Source organism: Alosa alosa, chromosome 15 (genome assembly GCF_017589495.1).
Source record: "Alosa alosa isolate M-15738 ecotype Scorff River chromosome 15, AALO_Geno_1.1, whole genome shotgun sequence".
Lineage (NCBI taxonomy): Eukaryota > Metazoa > Chordata > Actinopteri > Clupeiformes > Clupeidae > Alosa > Alosa alosa.
Genome location: NC_063203.1, coordinates 17,007,735 through 17,028,401, shown reverse-complemented (window position 1 = coordinate 17,028,401; position 20,667 = coordinate 17,007,735). Strand labels below are relative to the sequence as shown.

At 40.6% G+C, this 20,667-nt stretch overlaps 3 protein-coding genes across 3 annotated transcripts; all 3 read left to right on the top strand.

The window, feature by feature from the left end:
* The first annotated feature begins 116 nt into the window (after positions 1 to 116).
* pglyrp5 (peptidoglycan recognition protein 5) lies at positions 117 to 2,000 on the top strand. Its single transcript, XM_048264766.1, has 4 exons — positions 117 to 593; positions 690 to 885; positions 1,001 to 1,119; positions 1,454 to 2,000. Exons 1-4 carry the CDS (start codon positions 524 to 526, stop codon positions 1,630 to 1,632), a joined length of 564 nt encoding a protein of 187 aa, XP_048120723.1. The 5' UTR covers positions 117 to 523; the 3' UTR covers positions 1,633 to 2,000.
* A 683-nt stretch (positions 2,001 to 2,683) lies between these two features.
* On the top strand, positions 2,684 to 4,175 carry foxg1c (forkhead box G1c). The gene has a single exon (XM_048264764.1). The coding sequence runs from the start codon at positions 2,861 to 2,863 to the stop codon at positions 4,112 to 4,114; it is 1,254 nt and encodes a 417-aa protein (XP_048120721.1). The 5' UTR covers positions 2,684 to 2,860; the 3' UTR covers positions 4,115 to 4,175.
* A 5,751-nt stretch (positions 4,176 to 9,926) lies between these two features.
* snrpd2 (small nuclear ribonucleoprotein D2 polypeptide) lies at positions 9,927 to 11,900 on the top strand. Its single transcript, XM_048264768.1, has 3 exons — positions 9,927 to 10,083; positions 10,665 to 10,844; positions 11,519 to 11,900. Coding segments are annotated over exons 1-3 (357 nt in total). The 5' UTR covers positions 9,927 to 10,081; the 3' UTR covers positions 11,694 to 11,900.
* The last annotated feature ends 8,767 nt before the right edge of the window (positions 11,901 to 20,667 follow it).

The following is a 20,667-nucleotide window of genomic DNA, read 5'->3' as shown; positions in this document are numbered from 1 at the left end:
TTTTTTTTTTTTTTTTTCAAATGTTGTGAATATGTTGATTATTTTTTGTTTGTGATGTGCTTTATGATTAAGGGTATTATGTTTCTTCCCAACAATGCTCATGATATAAATAGGCCTTTTATGTGGATCAATATATGCAAACAAATTCTTGTTTTGAGATGTATGTGATTCATTTGATTTCTCATCACTTAATGAATCCAAACAAGCATCGACTGGTCACCACCATAATGGGTGTGAGTCTTCTTTTAAAAAAAAAAATACTTCCGTGTTTGTGTATATGGGAGTACAAAATTGTCCTAAATATAGTGAAGTCTTTTGCTGCTATATTGTTTCACTTTTATTGTGCAACGCACAGTTTTCCGTCCGTGCGATCAGTGGTATGGTGTGACATGGGAAAGTACGCGGAGAGATAGTCCGTATATGAGCATTGAGTAAACCCTTGTTCCGTAATCGCGTGACTGCAATGCCTAGTGACGAGATGGTGGCTTATTTACCAAACGATTAAAACACATTTGGAGAGGCGATGTTGCATGTAAACATGGACAAAGAAGATACAAGACGATCTGGATACTGTCCGTTCGAAAGGCAGGAAGGTAAGATTATAGCTAGATCTAAGTAGACCTTGGTCTTGCAGTTATAGGTAAACTCATACAGAGGACGTAAATAAAATTGCAGTTTCCTTCCTGCAGTGAATATAACCTCTCGATCTGACTGGGGAGCCATGGACCCCCGGAGAAAAAAAGAAATGAGTGAACCTGCCAAGAGAGTGGTCATCCACCACACGGCAATCCGGAATTGTGCTACTGCACAGGATTGTATGGAACAAGTAATCCGTATACAGAAGATGCACGTGAGGGATAGAGACTTTGATGACATCGGTTACAGGTTAGGTCGTAGCCTAGTAGCCTACTTTTTCTTCATCGAATCCCTGACTCGTCTTGCTTTAATTGTAACGAAATGTATTAGCCTACTAAAAGTTGCTTTTGTGGAACTTTTGCAGCTTCTTAGTCGGGCAAAATGGGATGCTATATGAGGGACGCGGATGGGGCATCGTTGGGGCGCACAGCAAAGGACATAACCTGGACTCTGTTGGGATCGCGTTCATGGGCAATTTTAACGGTAAGAAAAAAATAAATGAAAATGAGTCCGATTTTATATTGTAGCCTATCCCATTTAGAATATTATAGAAACCCCGATAATTGCGACGTCACCAAGATTACAAATGTCTGATGGGTTAAAAGCAAATATTTGCCATTAGGCTGTATTAACCCCTTATGTAAATTATGGCGAAATAGGACATTATCACAACAACAATTAATTAGCAAATAATTTCTCCCCATGCAGCCCCATTGCCTGAACCTAACCCAAAGACTGCCGTTGCAATGATTTGTTTATTTTGCCATCGGGCTCTCCTCCTGATCATGACAACATGAAGTTTGCTCTCTCTTTTCAGATGATGTTCCTACTTCTGCAGCTTTGTCATCCGTCAAACGCCTGCTACAGGATGGGGTGTTACAGGGCTTCTTGATCTCCAATTACACCATTTTGGGGCACAGGGACTTGGCGAGTACCGAGTGTCCCGGAAATAAACTTTATTCTGAAATACAACGCCTCGGGTCTGATAGGGAATAAGTCTACGGACATTCTCTAATGTTTGTTTATCTAAATATTTTCATTGACAAGACTGTGGGTGAGTGGTGGCGGGTTGAAACACTGCATTGTTCAGTGTTTCCATCAAGTCGATGTGGTGAGTAACTTTTGTTAGCTCTGCACATTTGATAATACATAAAGAACAGCTACCATTTGTATCTGTTTGAAGACCATTATACTGACATATTTTATTTATGCATTGCCGACACATGATCTGTTTTCTAAGAACGCCAACCTCTAAATTGTGCGATTTGTCAATGGGTGGGGGGTAAATGTTTGTAGGCCTACATGTAAATGTTTATAATGTGTATTTATTTCCAAACACTTTAAACGTTAGCTAAATGTTTTGACGTTGTTTTTATTATTATATTGTCATTATTTTAAAATGTATTTTAATATGGAATTTTCATGCATTAATAAATGTAAATAATTAGACTGAAGTGAATCTGAAACCTGCTTGTTTCCATTATTCATTAATGAAGGATATCGTGGTTGTGCACAACAACACAACCAGTAAAACCTGTATGACTGATTTGTGAAATGTGTACCCTTATATTTCAACACTGTAAGCCATGCGTGGATATACATTCCCAGCAAGTAAACACCTGCAACGTCTTAGGTATTAGGAACATAGCACCATCCGTATCAAACTGAGAACATATAGGGAAACGGTAAAAGTTAAACATTGCGCTGCGCTTTGTGCATAAAACGCCGCCTTGCCCGTCAAATTCAGTAAAGAAAAGTAAGTGCCTCTAGGCATATATGTCTGAGTTTAGATCAGGTCAACTTAGCACATGGCATTGGCTTGGTTTGTTTACCTACTCACCTTCTCGACTGTGTACTTTGGTGTACTACTTTGCACCTTCACACACATCTCTAACCGTTCATCTTTGACGGGCACTTCGCCAAACTGTTGTGTAAACAGAAGGGAAGGGCAGAGCCAGGGAGGCGTTCCCTTGGGCAAAGCGCAGGTGAGCTAGAGTTTCACGCTCCTCGGAAGTGTTATAATTGGGCCCCGGAGTTCATTGATCTGTCACAGAGATTGACAGCGCTGTATAGTCATTTACTGTCATTGGATGAGTCCTCGCGCTTATGAGGAGTTTCGTTCGTTCTCAACTTTAAGCACGGACGCGCGACTCTCTCCAACAACATCCTTCTGGACCACTCCATAAAACGACTTCCACCAATGAACAAGTGAGTGATTCTGACCATGAACGAACTGAAAACGCCAATGAAACTCCTCCACAAGTCGTCTTTCAGCATCAGCAGTTTGTTATTTCAAAGCGAGATGCTGATGAATGAGCGTGGTCCCCTCGTGGATACGTCGCGCTCTGGAGATATCAAGACTCTGTCCCGAGAACAGTTTTTCACGGATCAGAAAACGAGATGTGCACTTATTCGAGATGGGAAATATACTTTCAAGGATGACAAGAAAAACTGTAAGGCACGCTGCAGCTCAATGCGTGTTGATAAATTGTTACCCAGTGATAAGAAAAGAAAGGGGGTGAATAAATCGGTTGACAGAGTTGAGGTGAAAACAGAAAGAGAAGGAGACAGAGGGAAGAATGGTAAACCTGAGAAACCCCCTTTCAGTTATAATGCTTTGATCATGATGGCTATTCGGCAAAGCCCGGGAAGGCGGCTTACACTCAATGGTATTTATGAATTTATCATGGACAATTTCCCGTACTACAGGGACAATAGGCAAGGGTGGCAAAACTCCATTCGGCACAACCTGAGCCTCAACAAGTGCTTCGTAAAAGTGCCGCGCCACTATGATGACCCGGGAAAAGGCAACTACTGGATGCTGGACCCATCCAGTGAGGACGTATTCATCGGTGGCACGACGGGGAAGCTCCGACGGCGTTCAACGGCTGCGTCCAAAGCAAAACTGGCCATGAAGAGAGGACCTCGAATGGCGTCCGCCTCTGCTGCAGGTCTGGCATTCACGGGATCCTTCTACTGGCCAGTGCCTCCTCTCCTGGCCCTGCAACACTCTGCACACTCACACCCATGTTCGACGTCTTTTCTAGGGTCATCTCAGAGTAACTACGCAGCCTCGTTGCTCTCTCACAGCTCGCACTTAACTTCGGCTGTACCCCCCAGCTCGGACAGGCAGTTGCCAGCCACCCAAGAGAACACTTGCTTTGGAATAGGGGGAGAACAACACCGACATCACCAAATGACTGCAACTGCTTCCTTCGCGTCGTCTTCCTTGCCTTGTTCATTGCCGCTACCATGCTCTTTTAACCTGCTCTCTGGTCAAACCAGTTACTTTTATTCGCATCAGGTTCCAAACCTGGCCGATTTTACGTCTTGGTCTCAAGATGACCACTCACAACCTAAACCATCACCAGTCGGGCCTTTTCTGTCTGGAAGGAGTTCCTCTGATTACATAAGTGGCTTTTGCTCAGAGCTTCCCAACTATTTTTCTCCTTTCAGCTCCTCTCTCAACATGCAGTGAAATGTTGTCATCACCTAATACACTTTATAATCCAACATGGTAATTTTACTGCCTTGGAAAGTGACAATACCATAATACGTTTTTAAAAATTCTGTGTTTTAAAAAAGGTCATTTTATGGAACTGAAATATTTAATGTGTGGTATTATCATCTAAGCACAATTCATTATTAAACAGGATGCTATGATGCAGTGACTGTTGAGAGTAAGACCTGGCAGCTTACTCTCACTCAGTGTTATGGAGAAAATCAGTGTGTGTGTGTGTGTGTGTGTGTGTGTGTGTGTGTGTGTGTGTGTGTGTGTGTGTGTGTGTGTGTGCATGCATTCCACAAATTTTCAGGAGATAGGTTTGCATGCATCATAATCTTAGCCTATACCTGCTTGTTAATGGAGAGCCTGTGTATCTTCAACATCTTTGATTATGTTCATGGACTGTATAAAACTATGTAAATACTATGAGAGACATGTTTCAAATACCCAATTGGTCATTAAAGTATTAATTATGCAGTAATGGCCAGATGTACAGTGTTCTGCAATTGGGCATTGACTAAAACGTTGCGTAACCCAATGAACCTCATTCAGAGTATTGTGCAAAAAAATTGTTATAAGGTGACACCACAATAAAGTGCTCTGGAAAAACATGGAGTTTATTGTGCTGAACCTGGCTTGTATTCCAGTAGGATGAATGAAATGCAAAACATTTCAAAGGTCGCAGCCGTAGCCTACTGGTTAGCGCTTCGGACTTGTAACCGGAGGGTTGCTGGTTCGAACCCCGACCAGTAGGCACGGCTGAAGTGCCCTTGAGCAAGGCACCTAACCCCTCACTGCTCCCCGAGCACCGCCGTTGTTGCAGGCAGCTCACTGCGCTGGGATTAGTGCGTGCTTCACCTCACTGTGTGTTCACTGTGTGCTGAGTGTGTTTCACTAATTCACAGATTAGGGTAAATGCAGAGACCAAATTTCCCTCAGGGGATCAAAAGTTATATATACATTAATTTAACCAAAGTAAATGTTAAATAACTCATGAAAAATATATGTTAATGTAGAGGTATACGTGTATATAGCAACAATGAATGTCTGACAAAAATGACATGAAACAAATTTTGAGGAAAATCATGTTATATAAAATATGTTTTCATAACTCGGCAACCGCTCACATTACATTTTTCAGGGAAAACTTTGCTGAAAACTACATCAGGGAGGATCTGATTTTGTTTATTTCTGATTTAGTTTTTCTGATTCTTTTTTTCTTCTTGCTTGTGTTTAGGTTTTCATATTTCACTTTGCTTATTTTTTCCTCATGAAGAATTCATTATGACAATAAAAAAAACAAGTTCAAGGCACATTTCTGTAGGAAATCTATAGGGTGTTTTTAAATGTTAGTGACATGTTTTGAGTTGAAATTAGATAACATAATTTCCCTGACATGTCTTTCCATTTTTGACGTGATAAATATTAGAGATGATGAAGAGATATCTGATATGACGAGTCCAGACTCAAAAGAGTCCACAGGGCATGCAGCTGGTGGTGCTCTCTCTCTCCTCTCTTTCTCTCTCTCTCTCACTCCCCCTTTCCCTCTTGCAGTCCTTCACACATATTCCCACCAATTGCTACATGAACAATTATAGGTTAATGTGATGTACGAAGCAATTAATTGTCCGCAGTCATGACACTGATATGTCATTTCTGTGACCGTCCCCAGAGTACAATCATGGAGGTAATGCAGTAGAGTACAGTATACTCCAGTGGGATCAGACAGAAAGGCAGACTTTCACCACCAGATCCCCAAATGGAAACTCTATTACTAACCAAGTAAATGATACCTGCCAAATTAGTATCGTACAATTCAAAAATGATGGCAATGGCCATTAATGATTTCTATTTCTACAGCATGAGAGCGATCTATTCATCTGTTTACTTACTAAGTAGGACAAACAGTGTGCATGTGACACCTCGGCATGTTATCCTGTTCAATGTTTTCTTAGGCTCAATCTCGCACTTCAGTGAACATGAGCTCTCAGAAATGCATTTTTAAAGAAGCTCTAAAACACCCATAACAACCCTTCTCTAACTGGTTTCACTTGCATCAAATATCACTTACACAATTCAACCACACAAACACCATTTGGCCAAAGTAATAACAATTGTCTACCTTTTCCATTTTGAAATCTGGTTACTTGAAGTAAACAGTCAATAAAAGTTTCCCTATGGAGGGGCTGAACCAAGACTATGCAAAAGATGGTATGTGTCTGTTGGTGAGTGATCTCATTGATCTGCCTATACTGTTACAGTCACACATGACATCACTGCTTACTGAACTTTCCCTCACCTTCTGCTGGGCTCTTGTAAGACATCAACACCAAGAAGAAAGAACACAGATGTGCAAGTGTCTCTTTGAGGACATTGGAACAGGATTCTGGAGCCGTGTCTCACTGAAACAAAAGATTACTCTATTAGGGCATAATCTTGTCTTTTGCAGAATGTGGTCAGAACACGTATATCAAACATCAAGTATCCAATGCTTCTGGTAAACTGCAGAGTGTCACAAAACCTGTTCTGAGCACTTGGATTACACTGTTAGTCAGTGCACAAGATAAGAAGCTTGGAAAAGTAAAGGAAGAGTTAAAAAACTCATTCTGCCATGCAGCGGCGGCATATAATAGTTTTCTGTTAATTTATGTAATAAATAACATCCCGTCTCTGACAGATAATGTGAATAACCCACACCTCTGTCACTCACCCCCCAGACTTTATAACCCAAGGAAGAAAGATAAATCAAAGCTATTGACTCCGAAGTTTAACATGTGCCGCTTCACAGAGGTCCTGAGGCTGACAGTTGTGCTCTAAGGCCCTGTAGCCAGACCACACACATACACACACATGCACATGCCTAGCTGCAAGGTATTGGTGCATACTGCATATAGTGGTTACAATCATGCTCAGCTTTCCATGTCTATTTTCCATCCCTGGGGGGAATGTTCATAGGCATTCAAAAGGGCAGCGTCTGTAAAAGAAAAGGAGTCGTTTGAAAGGGGTCCAACTTGTGCTGTATCACTGGTCTAATCCGGAGAGGAGGAGGGGATCTTTCATTTCAGCCTGACAGTCCTCCTCAGCTTTGTAAAGTCATTCCAAAATTCGTGTTCCCCTCCCGAGCCAGCGCACGGTGGGCGCGATTATCCTCGGCAGAAACCGCCACCCTGTGAAATCACACGGGCGAGGCGGCACTCTCTCGGGCGCCTGCCTGGCGCTCGCCAGTAAGCCAATCCCTGGAGTCTTAAGCAGCACACAGATACACATCTTTGTCTCTCTGACACACACGCTTTGCCCCTCACTTGTCTGACCGCCTCTCCCATTCCCCAACACACCGAGTGCATAACAAAGAGCTACCTGTTTAGGCTTAGGCTTGGGCTTTCTCTTTACCCTAATGTGTCAGTATCCACTACTCTGGAAGGAAGTGTAGAAACCATCTTGCATGTTACTGAAGTCATTGTGCTCTGTACTTTAATCAAATGTCTTGGGACCAATGGAGTGTGGTTATATGAGATATAGGTTAGAATCAGGGTTTGGTTGCAGAGAGATTAATTGCATTATTGAGAATACTTTTTAATTATAAAAATCCTAACTGAGTAAACTTTAGCCACAAGTACACAGCTTTGCTTAATCAATCTAGAGCCCATTTTGTTGAGCTGTCCCACCACATCATAATATTGATGGCCGTGCTGGCATCATCTCATAGATCCTTTGGAGTATCTGTGAGAAGCATGCATTCAGTGGCGGTCCTACCTTGTATGACGCCCTGGGCGACCACCATAAGCCCCTCCCCACCCCCATTTTGAAATAGTATTCTTTTAATATCGGGTCAGATAAATCAAATACTTTTTGTTGTAACGTTTTTTTTAAATCAGAATAAAGATATTTTATTCTGGAAGGTCACAAATATCAAGTCACAAATATCAGGCATATGCATTTTTTAGGAGTCCTGCCCAAGTAGTAAGTTAGTAATGAGTTAATGGGCAAGTCTTATGTAATATAGATAATTTAATAGCCAGGCAAAATCAGTTTGATAATTCAACACCATGGAAACAAACACCGAGGACCTCACCTCACGTGGACTGTCAACATCCACACTCTAAGAAATACAAAGACTATACTTCCTTCGTCAGCTGCAGAAATTCAAGGTGCCAACATATATCTTGAAGGCCTTCTAGTCTTCAGCTATGGAGTGTGTTCTAACAGGTATCATCAAGCGTCATCACCTGGTATTTAAATTGTACAGTTTGGGATTGCATTGCCCTGCAGAGAGTGGGATGTTCTGATGAACGTCCCATTAGAGTGCCTCTCCCTGCCCTGCAAGACATTTACACTAAAAGAGTGTGAATAAGGGCCAAAACCATATTCAGGGTTCCCACACCTTGGTTAAGATCAAATTCAAGGACCTTTCAATATCCTTAAATTCAAAGACCTACTGTAATGTGTTGATAAATTTCAAGCGCGGGCATGGTTAAATCATGTTACCTCAACAGACCAAGGATACCTTGTCACAGTTTTCTTTTATTTTTGGTCATATGACAGGCCTATTCTATTTTTCATGTTTGTATTTTGCATAAAACTGAACTGAAATAAACTTGTCCTAAACAAGTTAAACTCGTTACCATGAACCTGTCGGTTTATTTATCAGAATGTTAAATTAAATATTTGGGCAACAAACACTACAGCGGGAAACACGCAGAAATCACGCTGGCCGTGTACATGTTAATAAGCGGAATTGTATGGATTTTTTTCCCTCAAAAGAAATTCAAGGACTTTCAAGGACCTCCATTTATTTATGTCTCTTCAAAAACTTTCAAGGGCCTTGAATTATTTTTTTCAGATTCACAAACTTTCAAGGATTTCAAGGACCCGTGGGAACCCTGCATATTAAAGGCACGCTATGCAGTTTTGGCCATTTCTTCGCTGTTATCTCGATTTTTGCTCAGTTTTCTCTACAGAGCTCCCCCCTACAGCTTCAGAGTATTTACGACACTCCTCCTTCGGTCAGTCTGCCGTTTCCTCTTTCCCTGTTCCTCCTAACAGTTTACTCGCTTTCTGCTTCTTTTCGCCGGCTCTGCCATGACGAATGTCTGAGAAACCCCATCGCTACCTTCATCTAGCTGATGTCTGGCGTCTATGTAGTGCCGTAAAGCAATTTGTTACATCGCGAGACCGCAAGACTTTCTGACTCTGAGGCTGCCGGCTTGATGAGTTGCCAGACCAAAGTTGCAAGGCTGTTTTTTTCTGCTCACAGACAATAAGGGGAAGCGAGATGGCCACCATTCAACCCAAAAAAAGTCAGATAAGTTACGATAAATTAAGATAAGTTACGATAAATTAAGCTAAAACTGCATAGTTCCCCTTTAAAAAAAATAAAAAAATAAAAAAATAAATTTTACAACCTTACAATGGACTGTTCAGCCTGCTGAGATTAGGTAGATGCATCCACATATAGCAAAGTCAGAAAGACTGGAGGAGTCTTCTTCCTCAGGCCATTCGGATCCTAAACACAAAACTTTTTAACACTACATGGACTTAGGCTACTTACACACATGGACATAGGCTAGGCCTACCAACAATATTCAGAAACTGCAAACTTAAGTTTCTGACAATTCATGCATGGCCTTGATTGATTTTTGGAAGTAGGCTACTTATCATTATTCTGATATGAAAAATGTTCCCTCGGTGGCTCTCAGCTGGCTCACGAAATAGGCACGCATTAATAGGCTATAATTCGATGTTTATTTGTTTATTTTTTCAAGTTGGTCGCAACCCGGAAAGATTTGTTTGGCGCAAATGTTAACCCGGAAGTATTCTTTGCTACACGGTGCTCAGTGCGTTGAATGAACGTGAAGGTGTGCAATCGACAGAAATTCAGAAGTCGCTAAAAGGAACGTGAAGTTGTGTTATTTTTCAGTCACTGAAGACAGTAACAACACAATGTAAGTTTTATACGTGACTTTGTTAAACAGCTATTCACTATGTAGCAGTAGTGAAGATGAAACGTGTTGACTGGCGAGTGCAGCTAAGTTAGCATTTAGCAAGCTAACGATGAACATTATTCTACCAGTCCCATATTAGGTTATGCCTCAACGATATCATGAACATGTGGGTTTCAAAACAGAATCGCATACTGTAGTTGCGTCGCTGTGGTATTCATGAATTCGTTATGGTCTTTGTTATTGCTGTTTCAACAGCGTGATTGCCTGCTAGTCAGTGTTACTGGAGATTGTTCAGCTAGTTTACGGTGTTGCCCATCAGCGTTACTCGTTAAACAAATGGTTAAGTTGTAGCTGGCCTACATAACCATGAAGTTGAAGTGGCGTTCAGTATGGTACTAAGACATAAGTAACGGTATCGTGTACATTGGTTAAACCCTAGGTTAGGCTAGGGTTGATAAACTGTTTAGACTCGTTGCAACAGATGAACACTTGATATGTTTACACAAGACTTCTATAACCACTTCAACCCTCTCTGACGTTACTTTAACCACTGTGTCTATGTCGCATTTCGTATTGCACAGGAGTCTGTTGAACAAGCCAAAGTCGGAGATGACTCCAGAGGAGCTCCAGAAACGCGAGGAGGAGGAATTCAACACTGGACCCTTGTCTGTGCTTACACAGTCAGTGAAGAACAACACCCAAGTCCTCATAAATTGCAGAAACAACAAGAAACTTCTTGGACGAGTTAAGGCTTTCGACAGGTATGATCATTACTAAAAAAATCAAAATCTCAGTGTCAGGCCTGTACATCCTTGTGAAATACAGTACATTCAGTGAAAGTTTTTAAAGTGAAATATGCTTTCATCATAGAGATGTAAGTAAATCTTTGATGTTATAGGCTGGTGTTCTACTATGGATAATCTTTAGTTGTTCACATGTGTAGGCTATTATAAAAGTATATTTACCACGACTGTTCGCGGACCACTTGGGATAGCTTGCAGACCACCAGTGGTCCCCAGACCACACTTTGAGAAACACTGGTTTACATGGACACTTAATCTGATTAGAATCAGAAAAATGGCTCAATCGGAATAAAAATGACATATATAAATACCTTGATCAGAATAAAACTGCAGATTCGTGTGTTCCTTTCTTGTTCTGTTTTTACTCCGATTGAACAGCCATTTATACGGTCAATCAGGCTGCTGCAGCTTCTCCAGTGAAAGTGCTGTAGCTATTCCGATCAAAGATCGTAGAGCGCTTTTAAGCATTTGGTCGGAATAGAATGTACCTTATGTAAATAGATGGCACAATTGTTTTTCTTTCGGAATAGTTAAATCAGAATGACAGAAAAAATGCCCATGTAAACATGGCTTATATTTCACAATAATAATACCCTGGTAACACAAAGTGATTTCTGCTCATGTTTGGACAGGCATTGTAATATGGTCCTGGAGAATGTAAAGGAGATGTGGACAGAGGTGCCTAAGAGCGGAAAAGGAAAGAAGAAGTCAAAGCCGGTCAATAAGGATCGCTACATCTCCAAAATGTTCCTGAGAGGTGATTCTGTTATCGTCGTGCTAAGGAACCCCCTCATCACAGGCAAATAGACTGTCAGAGTAACATGCCAGTTTGGCCAAACGAATGCAAGTCTTGGTGTGGACAACTGGTCCGACCAACCAGTCTCGAGAATCATTGTGTCTTTTGACTTATTTGATTAATGGAGTGAATTTCTTGATTTTTGTTTTTGTCCGTGTGGATTCTTCTTTGAAGCAACTTTAGTTTACTACTTTTATAAAATAAACATTGTGACGATAGACGTGACTGCTTTTTTTTCTAAGAATTGGTTACGTTCTCTTCCTCTTAGTATCCCTTTATAAAGTAGTTGAGCAGAACCATGTTCACTTGTCATTTTTACGGGTACCCTTTCACTCCCTTCCTCCCTCCCTCCCTGCCTAAGTTCTACAGGCTGTTTCCCCTGGCGTAGGCTAGGGTGTCAGTGTTGATTTCAGCCGGCGGTGCTCAATCTGTGACAAACTGCCGTTTAAAGGGCCCTGCATTATTGATGAGACCAGATGTGCTGACTGTCACTTCACACCCTCTGTTCTCCTATACATAAACACACACACATTCACTCACTCCCTGAATATTGTTTTTTTTTTTTTTTTAATCATAGATCAAATTATTTCTGCATTTTATTCCTCATGCCTGCTTCATCAGGTGGTGCAGGGGAGCCTGGTTATGCTTTTATGCTTGGCCATACCGAGATGTCTTCTTGCCTCCAACATTACGCTGAAGATTTAACTGAAGAACTTTGTTTTAATGAAGTGGATCATTGCAATGCCCCCCCCATTTCTTGCTCCCCCTCAAGATTGAGAAGTACAGCTCTTCCTGCCTCCAACAAGCATATTCATGTATGAAAGTGAAGGAGAGAGAACAAATGGTGATATGTACCAGGTGAAGCAGGCTGGGCCAGAGGAACTACATGCAAGGTCTGTGTGTGAGCTCACATTCAGAGATCACCGTCCTCTCCAACTTCCATCAGTTTTCTGCAGAGTTGTATCTGATTGGTTTGCTTACTGCTGGTCAGAGTTGGTCTGTGAAATGTGGCATAACTTAATGTCATCTCACCCTCCCTGTTGTAAATTTGAACCAGTGCTATTTGAGCTTTCAAGAAACCGGTTCCTTAATCCTACTGGTAAAATACAAAACACAAGCCTTTGTTGTTAGTAATCTCATATTTGCTTACTCTGTGTTGGCATAAAGCAGGATTAGCAATCGTCCTTTTCATTTCATTCCTCATCAGTAAAGGGACATATGAAAGCAGGCAAAAATAAGAACTTTTGGCACAGAATCTCAGAGGGAGTGATCAGAGGCAGGAAGAGGGTATATTTAATTCAAAAGGCAATCGGGCACGGTGGTGCGATAAGAGGGGAAGTGTGATTTTGATAGCGATCTGTCATGCGTCAATTCTCTGCTTTCCTCGCGCAACCAAACACCATCGCCCCTTGCGAGGCTGCACCCGCCATCGATCGTCCGAAGAAATCCGAGCTGCCGCAGTTTGTTTCCAAGCAGGTTCGCAATCGGGGTGTCAGCGCCGCTGGGATATGTGCGGGGAGTGACAGAGGGCATTGCTAACACCTCTGTACCGTACACACACACACACACACAGTCTCTCGTGCACACATGGAATCACCGTTTCGCTGCAGGGTGGCATTTCCACCAAAGAAAAGGCCAAGTGCAAGAGTAATTTTTACATGAAACATCAATGTAGAAGTTCTTACAAGAAATGATGTATCACCTGTTACACTATTCAGCATTTTATTCATATAGCCTACTCCAGCGTTTCTCAAACTGGGTCACGGAGACATGCCAGGTGGGGCGCGAACTGACGTGAAAAACAGGAGTTTTTTTTATTTATTTTTTATCTGTAGCCTGGGCCCAGGTAGCACCCGATGCGCAATGGACGCACTGTGTTATTCATAGGGAAGCGCTCGTGTCAAGGCAGCTTAGTTAGTCCCGACCTACATGAGATTTTGAACGTTGTTGTGAGAGTGGTGAATTTCATCAAAACCCGGCCCTTAAAAGCGCGTCTATTTTCCGCACTTTGCGAAGAGATGGTAGACCAAAAGGCTGTACGCAGGCCTTTGAGATTTGTGAGCGAAATCGCTGAAACGTCTGATTCGGGAGCCACTCTTGTGATCCCATGTATTAAACAGTAGGCCTACATCACATCCCTGCAAAGTTTATTTCAAAAATATTTCCCAACCAGCAGTGCTCAGTATGACTGGATTGTGGATCCATTTAATGCAGCATGTTTTCATTGAATATATTGTACAATGCTGTAAAATGGCCTATGCTTCCTAATATGTTGCTGGAAAACAGAAATATGTGTGTTATTATGTATTTATTTATTATTATATCTGCAGCACCAGCTGATTTTAACTCTGTTGAAGAGGATATATTTAGAACTTGTCATTATTTCAATAAATTTGACAATTTTAAGCTAGACCTACCACTTTCTTAGAGCGATGAGGGACAGGTGGGGCTCGAGAATGCCCCCTTGATCAAAGTGGGGAATGAAAGAAAAAGTTTGAGAACCACTGATCTAGTTTGTTAACTACCACAGTCACGAGTTGGGTCGCGATAGTCTGTCATTTTTAAAAAGTGGGTCCCCAGAAAAAAAGTTTGAGAAACACTGGCCTACTCCAACATATTAGTCATTAGGCAAGTTATGCGCCCGCTAGCCTATTAAAAGGCAAGATTCAAATCGTTCCATGCTTTTCTTTCATTTCTGAAAGTTCATGCATGAGCTAATTTATACAAGTCCATTTCCAAAAACTTGGGACACTGTATAAAATACAAAACAAACTCCTATTATTTGCAAATAATAGGCTCAACCCAAAATGTGTTTAAGAATAGGCTTAGTTGTACACAACACATCAACTGTTAAAAACAGAAATGTTATCGTCTTTTGAAAAATAGGCTATATGTTCATCTTGACATCATCATGTCAGTAACACCTTTCAAAAAAAGTTGTGAGGGGCATGTTTACTACTGTGCCTTTCTAGATGTGCAAGCTGCCCAGGCCATATAGTAATATACCCCCCATACATAAATGCTGGATTTGGTCTGTGCACTGATGACAAGTTAGAGAGTCTCTCCTTTTTAGCCCCAAGGAACTATTTTGACTGGTCTAACAACAGTTTTCCATTTCAAATGAGCTAAGATTAGAGTGGCATTTCTGGCATTTCTGAATTGGATCATGTTTAAATATGGAGGGAACTGTGTTCATAGACAATCATAGACCCAGCTCTTTAGAGAACATCTCCTCTCATAGCACTTACAAGTCTTGCTGATCCTAGCACTCACCAGCCGTCTTAATCTGACACGTAATTGTTAAAAACAGCACTCACTGATGCACTTATTCTTACTGTACTGTACCGTTTTTTAAATTGTCCTAAAATTGTTGACAATTGCTTTAAAAACTTTTTACCATGTTGTAAGTCGCGTTGGCTAAAAAAGCGTCAGCCAAATGTAATGTAATGTACAATGGTTAACCAAAAGATTTCCTGCACCCATGCAATGATTTTCATTACAGAATTAGGGTCTGATTGTAATGCAGTGCCATCTGAAACCCCGAAGATCATAGCCATCCAATAATGTTTTCCCCAACTTTCTTTTAGCTGTGCATCAAATTCATTTGATTTTCTATGTTCTTTTTGCAAATATATGCATATATATAGGTTAACATGAATCATGATTATATGTCATCAAAAGCTGTTATTTATTTGCATTTTACTTTCGTTTGAAAAGGGGGTTAAACATTTGAAAAGGTGAATGTGTTCTATTGACTAGGGGCATGGTGACAGTGACGAAGGAATGCTGTGATGTGGCATGTGGCATCTCTTTTCTCACTGGGCCTTGTCGCTCCCTCAGAAGATGACGCCCACAAATTTCCTATCAGACTTCTTTTATTTCAGTTAGACTCAATGATCAGAAAATGTGAAAGCACAAATGTATAATTCTCTCTTTTCACATGGTCACTATATTAATTTTTCAGGTCTTTTATTCAGGCCTATTGAAGTCCATTTGCCATATACCATTCTATGGTATTTGTTTTTTTTTATACCTTAAAAACGTTCTTCTAACAATTAAAGGATTAAAGATGATTAGATTTAAAAAGTGGTTGGGTAAGAAACATAGATATAATGTATGGACCCTTTTAACAATAAAAACAAAAACAATGCTTGAACATTCTATTTGGGCCCCAATCTACTTCCTCTGCATTAAGATAACATATGGAATGTTAAAACGGCAGTCTTGTGGGGCCAACTATGATGCTGATAATGGAACTCTCTTGAAAGGGTCTATAGTAGGCTATGGTTATAGTTCAGTTACTACTGGTACATCTAAAAAAAATTACAATATTGTTGAAAAATGACTTTTTCCCATTATTTTGTTAAAAAATGAAAGCCATGTCTTTGTTTTAATCTTTGATTACGACTTACAGCTCATTAAAATCAAAAATCAGTAGCCTATCTCAAAATACAATAAAGAGGTTACAGAAATGTCAGTTTCCTGATACTTTTATCTCTCAGCCTGGTTCAGTAAACAGAACTACAATCATGGGAAAGACTGCTGACTTGACAGTTGTCCAGAAGTTATCTATTGGGTGTGAGTTTGACAGCGTATTTTTCTGACAGTGCATGCGAACTGTGGCCAATGCGAAGTCAGACGCACAAAGTGGGCAGAGTCAGACTGAAGTTAATTAATAAAAGTTATTTTATTCTGAGAGGTCTTTCCCATTTCAGAGTCTCCACCTTGACGTAGCTACCTATATCGCTGCCAAACTCGGGCCCATTGACATCCCAAGGGGTCAAGCCACAGCAGGGCATTGCTGAAAAGGTAGGTTGTTCACAAAGTGCAGTATCAAAGCATATTAATGGAAAGTAGACTAGAAGGGAAAAATTGAAAAAGTCAGGCTGCAGTCAGTGCATCATAAGCCATTAATGGCTATAAGTTGCATTCCTAGTGCCAAGCTACTCTTGAACCAGAGACAACATTAGCAGCATCTTAGCTGGGCTAAAGATGAAAAGAACTGGATCATTGCTCAGTGGTCCGAAGTCCTCTTTTCAGGTGAAAATAATTTTTGCCTTTCAGTCATTACAGTGATGATTTAGGGTGCCATGTCATCTGCTGGTGTTGGTCCACTGAGTTCAGGGATGGATTGTGGTTGAAAAAAGGCCCACTACCATTCACACACACACACACACACATTAGCTGTCTATCATGATATAGTCTCACAATATCAAAAATATTGCATTATTCATTAAGGATCATTATTTTGCCTTGTGCCTTCATTCAAGTAGCCTAAACAAACATGGACACCATATAAATGGGGGTCTATCAGTATCTGTTTTTTATAAGACAAAAAGACATTGCACATACATATAAAGCAACTCATAGACCAACTTTGCATGTATGTACAAATTGCATTAGTTAGCACTGCTGTGGGTCAGCCAACCAAAATATCTTACCATTAGGGAACCAGCAGAGCTATTCCTTGTAAATATGTGGTAATTGTTACCTAACTATAAACATAAGCAAACATCTACACAAGTAGACAATGCGACTCCTTCTTCATCATTCAATAATGAGGCAGCAACATGTCTGTATTGTGCAAAGGCATCACAAATCTAAGCGCCATTACCACCAAACATGCATGTGCAGCCTGCTAGAGGCAGGGACGTTGGAACTATTTTCTGTTAGGGGTGCGCGTTGGAACCATACCTCCATGGTTGGAACAGATGGTGGGTGTGCATGGTACCTATTCATGGGTTTCATCGGGTCCCTTTCCACAGGTGTATAAAATCAAGCATCTTGATTATCAATGCAGACTGCATGGTGCTTGATTAATACACCTGTGGAAAGGGACCTGATGAAACCCATGAATAGCACACATGAGCGCACCCGGACCTAGACCCTTAAAATCATCAGGTCGGACTGAAAAAAATTCAAATTCTGGTGGCTAAATAAACCATCTTAATACACTTTGAGACAGACAGAAATATTAAAGACTAGGCCATTTTCTGTCTGCCTCACATCAACATTTAATTACCCCATTCAGACCTACCACATTTAACTGCTTAACTAAATGAAAAACATATACCAACCATGAACATCACCACATACTTAACTCATGTTGACAATGGAGAAAACATGTAGCATACAGAAACTACATTTTGTACCAACATGTTTGTAGAAGCAAGTGCATTTCCCTTTCTTTACTTAGTTATAGCCCATGTTCCACGTTAATGGTAGACAGCAATGGCATGCAAAAAGTGTGTTTTGGGGCAGATTTTGCCATCACGCACACACACACACACACACACACACACACACACACACACACACACAGCAGACACTGATACTGGTAACCCATTCTAACTGAATTAAGAATGCACTTACCACATGGATGTTTTCAACTGCGTTTTGTTTGTCCAGGTGAGCATTTAGTTTTTAATCTTATTTTTAGCTCTTAAAAACTTTGGTGACCTTATAGCTGACTACAGGCCTGCTTACCTGCATTTATGCACAGATCTCGTTGTCAAATCAAATATAGGCTAGAGCTACTTTGAAGAAACCAAAGGTGAAAGGTTGACGTGAAAAAAGGTATGTGTGGCATGAGGTAGTGAGATATTTTGTCAGTTGCGAGAGTTGGCAGCCATGGTGACACTGTAGCCTTTCCATTCTTCTTTGCATCCCTCATATTCTTCTTGCATCCTGCATATTCAAAATGCAATGGCACAAATGTTGCTAATTTTATGAATGACAATGATAGAATAGACATAGCCTACTGATAGGCCTAAGTGAACCATTTATTTGGATTGCTAGACACTAGCTACTTAGCTGGTGATGAAACATTGAGCCAGGCCGACAGCCATTGGATGGACTTTTCCAGAACGTCCAGATTGCCAGTCCGCCCCTGACTGTGTTTGGTCAAGTCCATGCAGTCAATGCAGCTGTTTACCAGGAGATTTGAGAGCAATTCATGCTTCCATCTGCTGACAAGCTTTATGAAGATGCTTTATGGAGATCCTGATTTCCTTTTCTAGCAGGGCTTGGGACCTGCCCATAGTGGCAAACTTAACTGGTTTGCTAATCATGGTGTGACTGATTGGCCAGTCAACTGACCTGACCTGAACCCCATACAGAATTTATGGGGTGCTGTCAAAGGAAAATGAGACACCAGACCCAACAATATAGCAGATAGAAGAAGGTCGCTATCAAAGCAACCTGGCTTCCATAACACCTCAACAAAAATGGCTTGAAATATTTAATTTTATGTATAATGAATCTAGAATATATGACAGCCTCACTTTTTGAAATAAATTACGGGAAAAAATGAACTATTCCATGATATTCAATTTTTTTGAGATGCACCTGTATAGCTTTAAACTCATATGTACAGGGGTCAGCGACCACATGAGGGAATGCGGATCTAGCCGCTTCTCTCAAAATCAGGGCGAGCTCCATATAATCAGCTTTGGTGACAGTCCTTGCTAGAGTTTGCATGACACTAATAATTAATGATTGTATATAAAATAAATAAAAGTAAAACATTATGTGAACATATTTTTCTCAGCTTGTTCCTAAATAGCTCTTTTTGGTTATTCTTATTTTAATTTTTACCCTTTTTAACAACCTAATTCAGTTCTATATATACACTGATATACTTTCATATAAATGCAACCGTAAAGAACTGGGATTTAAAGCAAAATTTGTCTGATTTGCCTGCTAAATATTTTTTAAACACAATATGTTGAAACGTGTTTAAAAAAATATTTAGCTGTCAAATTAGACTAATTCTGCAAGGGTAGTCTAAGGATAATGCAAATATTATTTGTGTCTACAAGGGACACAAATCCCATGCTTAATTCCTTGCAGAAGGAATTTGAATAAAATGAAAAGTGTTCAAATAAATTCAAAAAATAAGGAGATTTATTGTGATCATTGGTCGCCATCTTGTGGTGAGCAAAACGTGTGCATGCCCTTCAGAAGGCCAGTAGAGGGTGCACTTACATAATACTAAGCAGAGCCATACACAGGATTCATCCCCTTTGCACTGACAGTCAGAAAACGTAGTATTATTTTCAATAAACATGCACAAAACATAGTTCTGCATTGTTTGTTGAAGTGTTAATAAACTAACTTGTCTCAGTGTGCTCAAAACGTCTTGGCGTGAGATCACCTCTCTAGTTTTGCTTCGAAAGGTGTCAGCTTCTTTGGGCTCCATTCAAAATTCCTTGAAGATTCTCCAGTGTTGGCTACCAGCCCAGAACTATCCAAACTGCATCCTCTCTTTCTTTCTCCCAGTTTCATTCACCCATTCACCCCCTCTCTCTCTTTCTTTCTCTCTCTCTCTCTCTCTCTCAGTATTCCATGTTCATTCCCAATTCCATCTACCTCTCACCTCATTTTAACTCTTACACAAAAATATTCCCCAAACGTTCAGCCTACCTCAGTGAACCACAGATTGGTAGCCTAAATATGTACATATTCTAATGAATGAACAGAACTTCCCTGTTAACCTGATTCACAACAAAGCCTCACAAGTCATCCAGAGGTCTCTCCTCAGAATAACTCAATGCCCTCTCAACAGGTCTTGTCTGAGATAAGTGTGCCAAGCACACACAGACAGGACAGAAGGGAGGGCCACTGGAGGAGGGGAAACCTAAAATTACAGCTCACACTAATTTGCTTTTAGCACAGCCGATTTCTTTCCCAACTATTTATCGGAGAAGATTAAGCAGTGTGTTTAAACACACAGCACAAAGAAGCAGAAACAAATTGGTGCTCTTTGCATCTAATCCCGCCCACCCTCTAATTTGTCTTTTACAAACGATATGCTTGGTTGAGGGAAAATCTGATTATATAATTAACATTATATAATTGCAACAAAATGATTACCCTTGTTTTAACAGCTAAGTGCTACAGTGGCCTATCGATATCTGGTCAGCATGGTATTGTGTGTGGAACTTTGTTTAAAATTTATTTCAAACCCATCAACAAAGAAGTAAG

Bases quoted from the DNA above. Each gene is read 5' to 3' on its own strand.
- pglyrp5 (XM_048264766.1), top strand. From the start codon at position 524: ATGTTGCATGTAAACATGGACAAAGAAGATACAAGACGATCTGGATAC. The intron at 886-1,000 runs GTTAGGTCGTAG...GAACTTTTGCAG, and splicing joins TTTGATGACATCGGTTACAG to CTTCTTAGTCGGGCAAAATG. The intron at 1,120-1,453 runs GTAAGAAAAAAA...CTCTCTTTTCAG, and splicing joins GTTCATGGGCAATTTTAACG to ATGATGTTCCTACTTCTGCA.
- foxg1c (XM_048264764.1), top strand. From the start codon at position 2,861: ATGAACGAACTGAAAACGCCAATGAAACTCCTCCACAAGTCGTCTTTC.
- snrpd2 (XM_048264768.1), top strand. The intron at 10,845-11,518 runs GTATGATCATTA...ATGTTTGGACAG, and splicing joins CGAGTTAAGGCTTTCGACAG to GCATTGTAATATGGTCCTGG.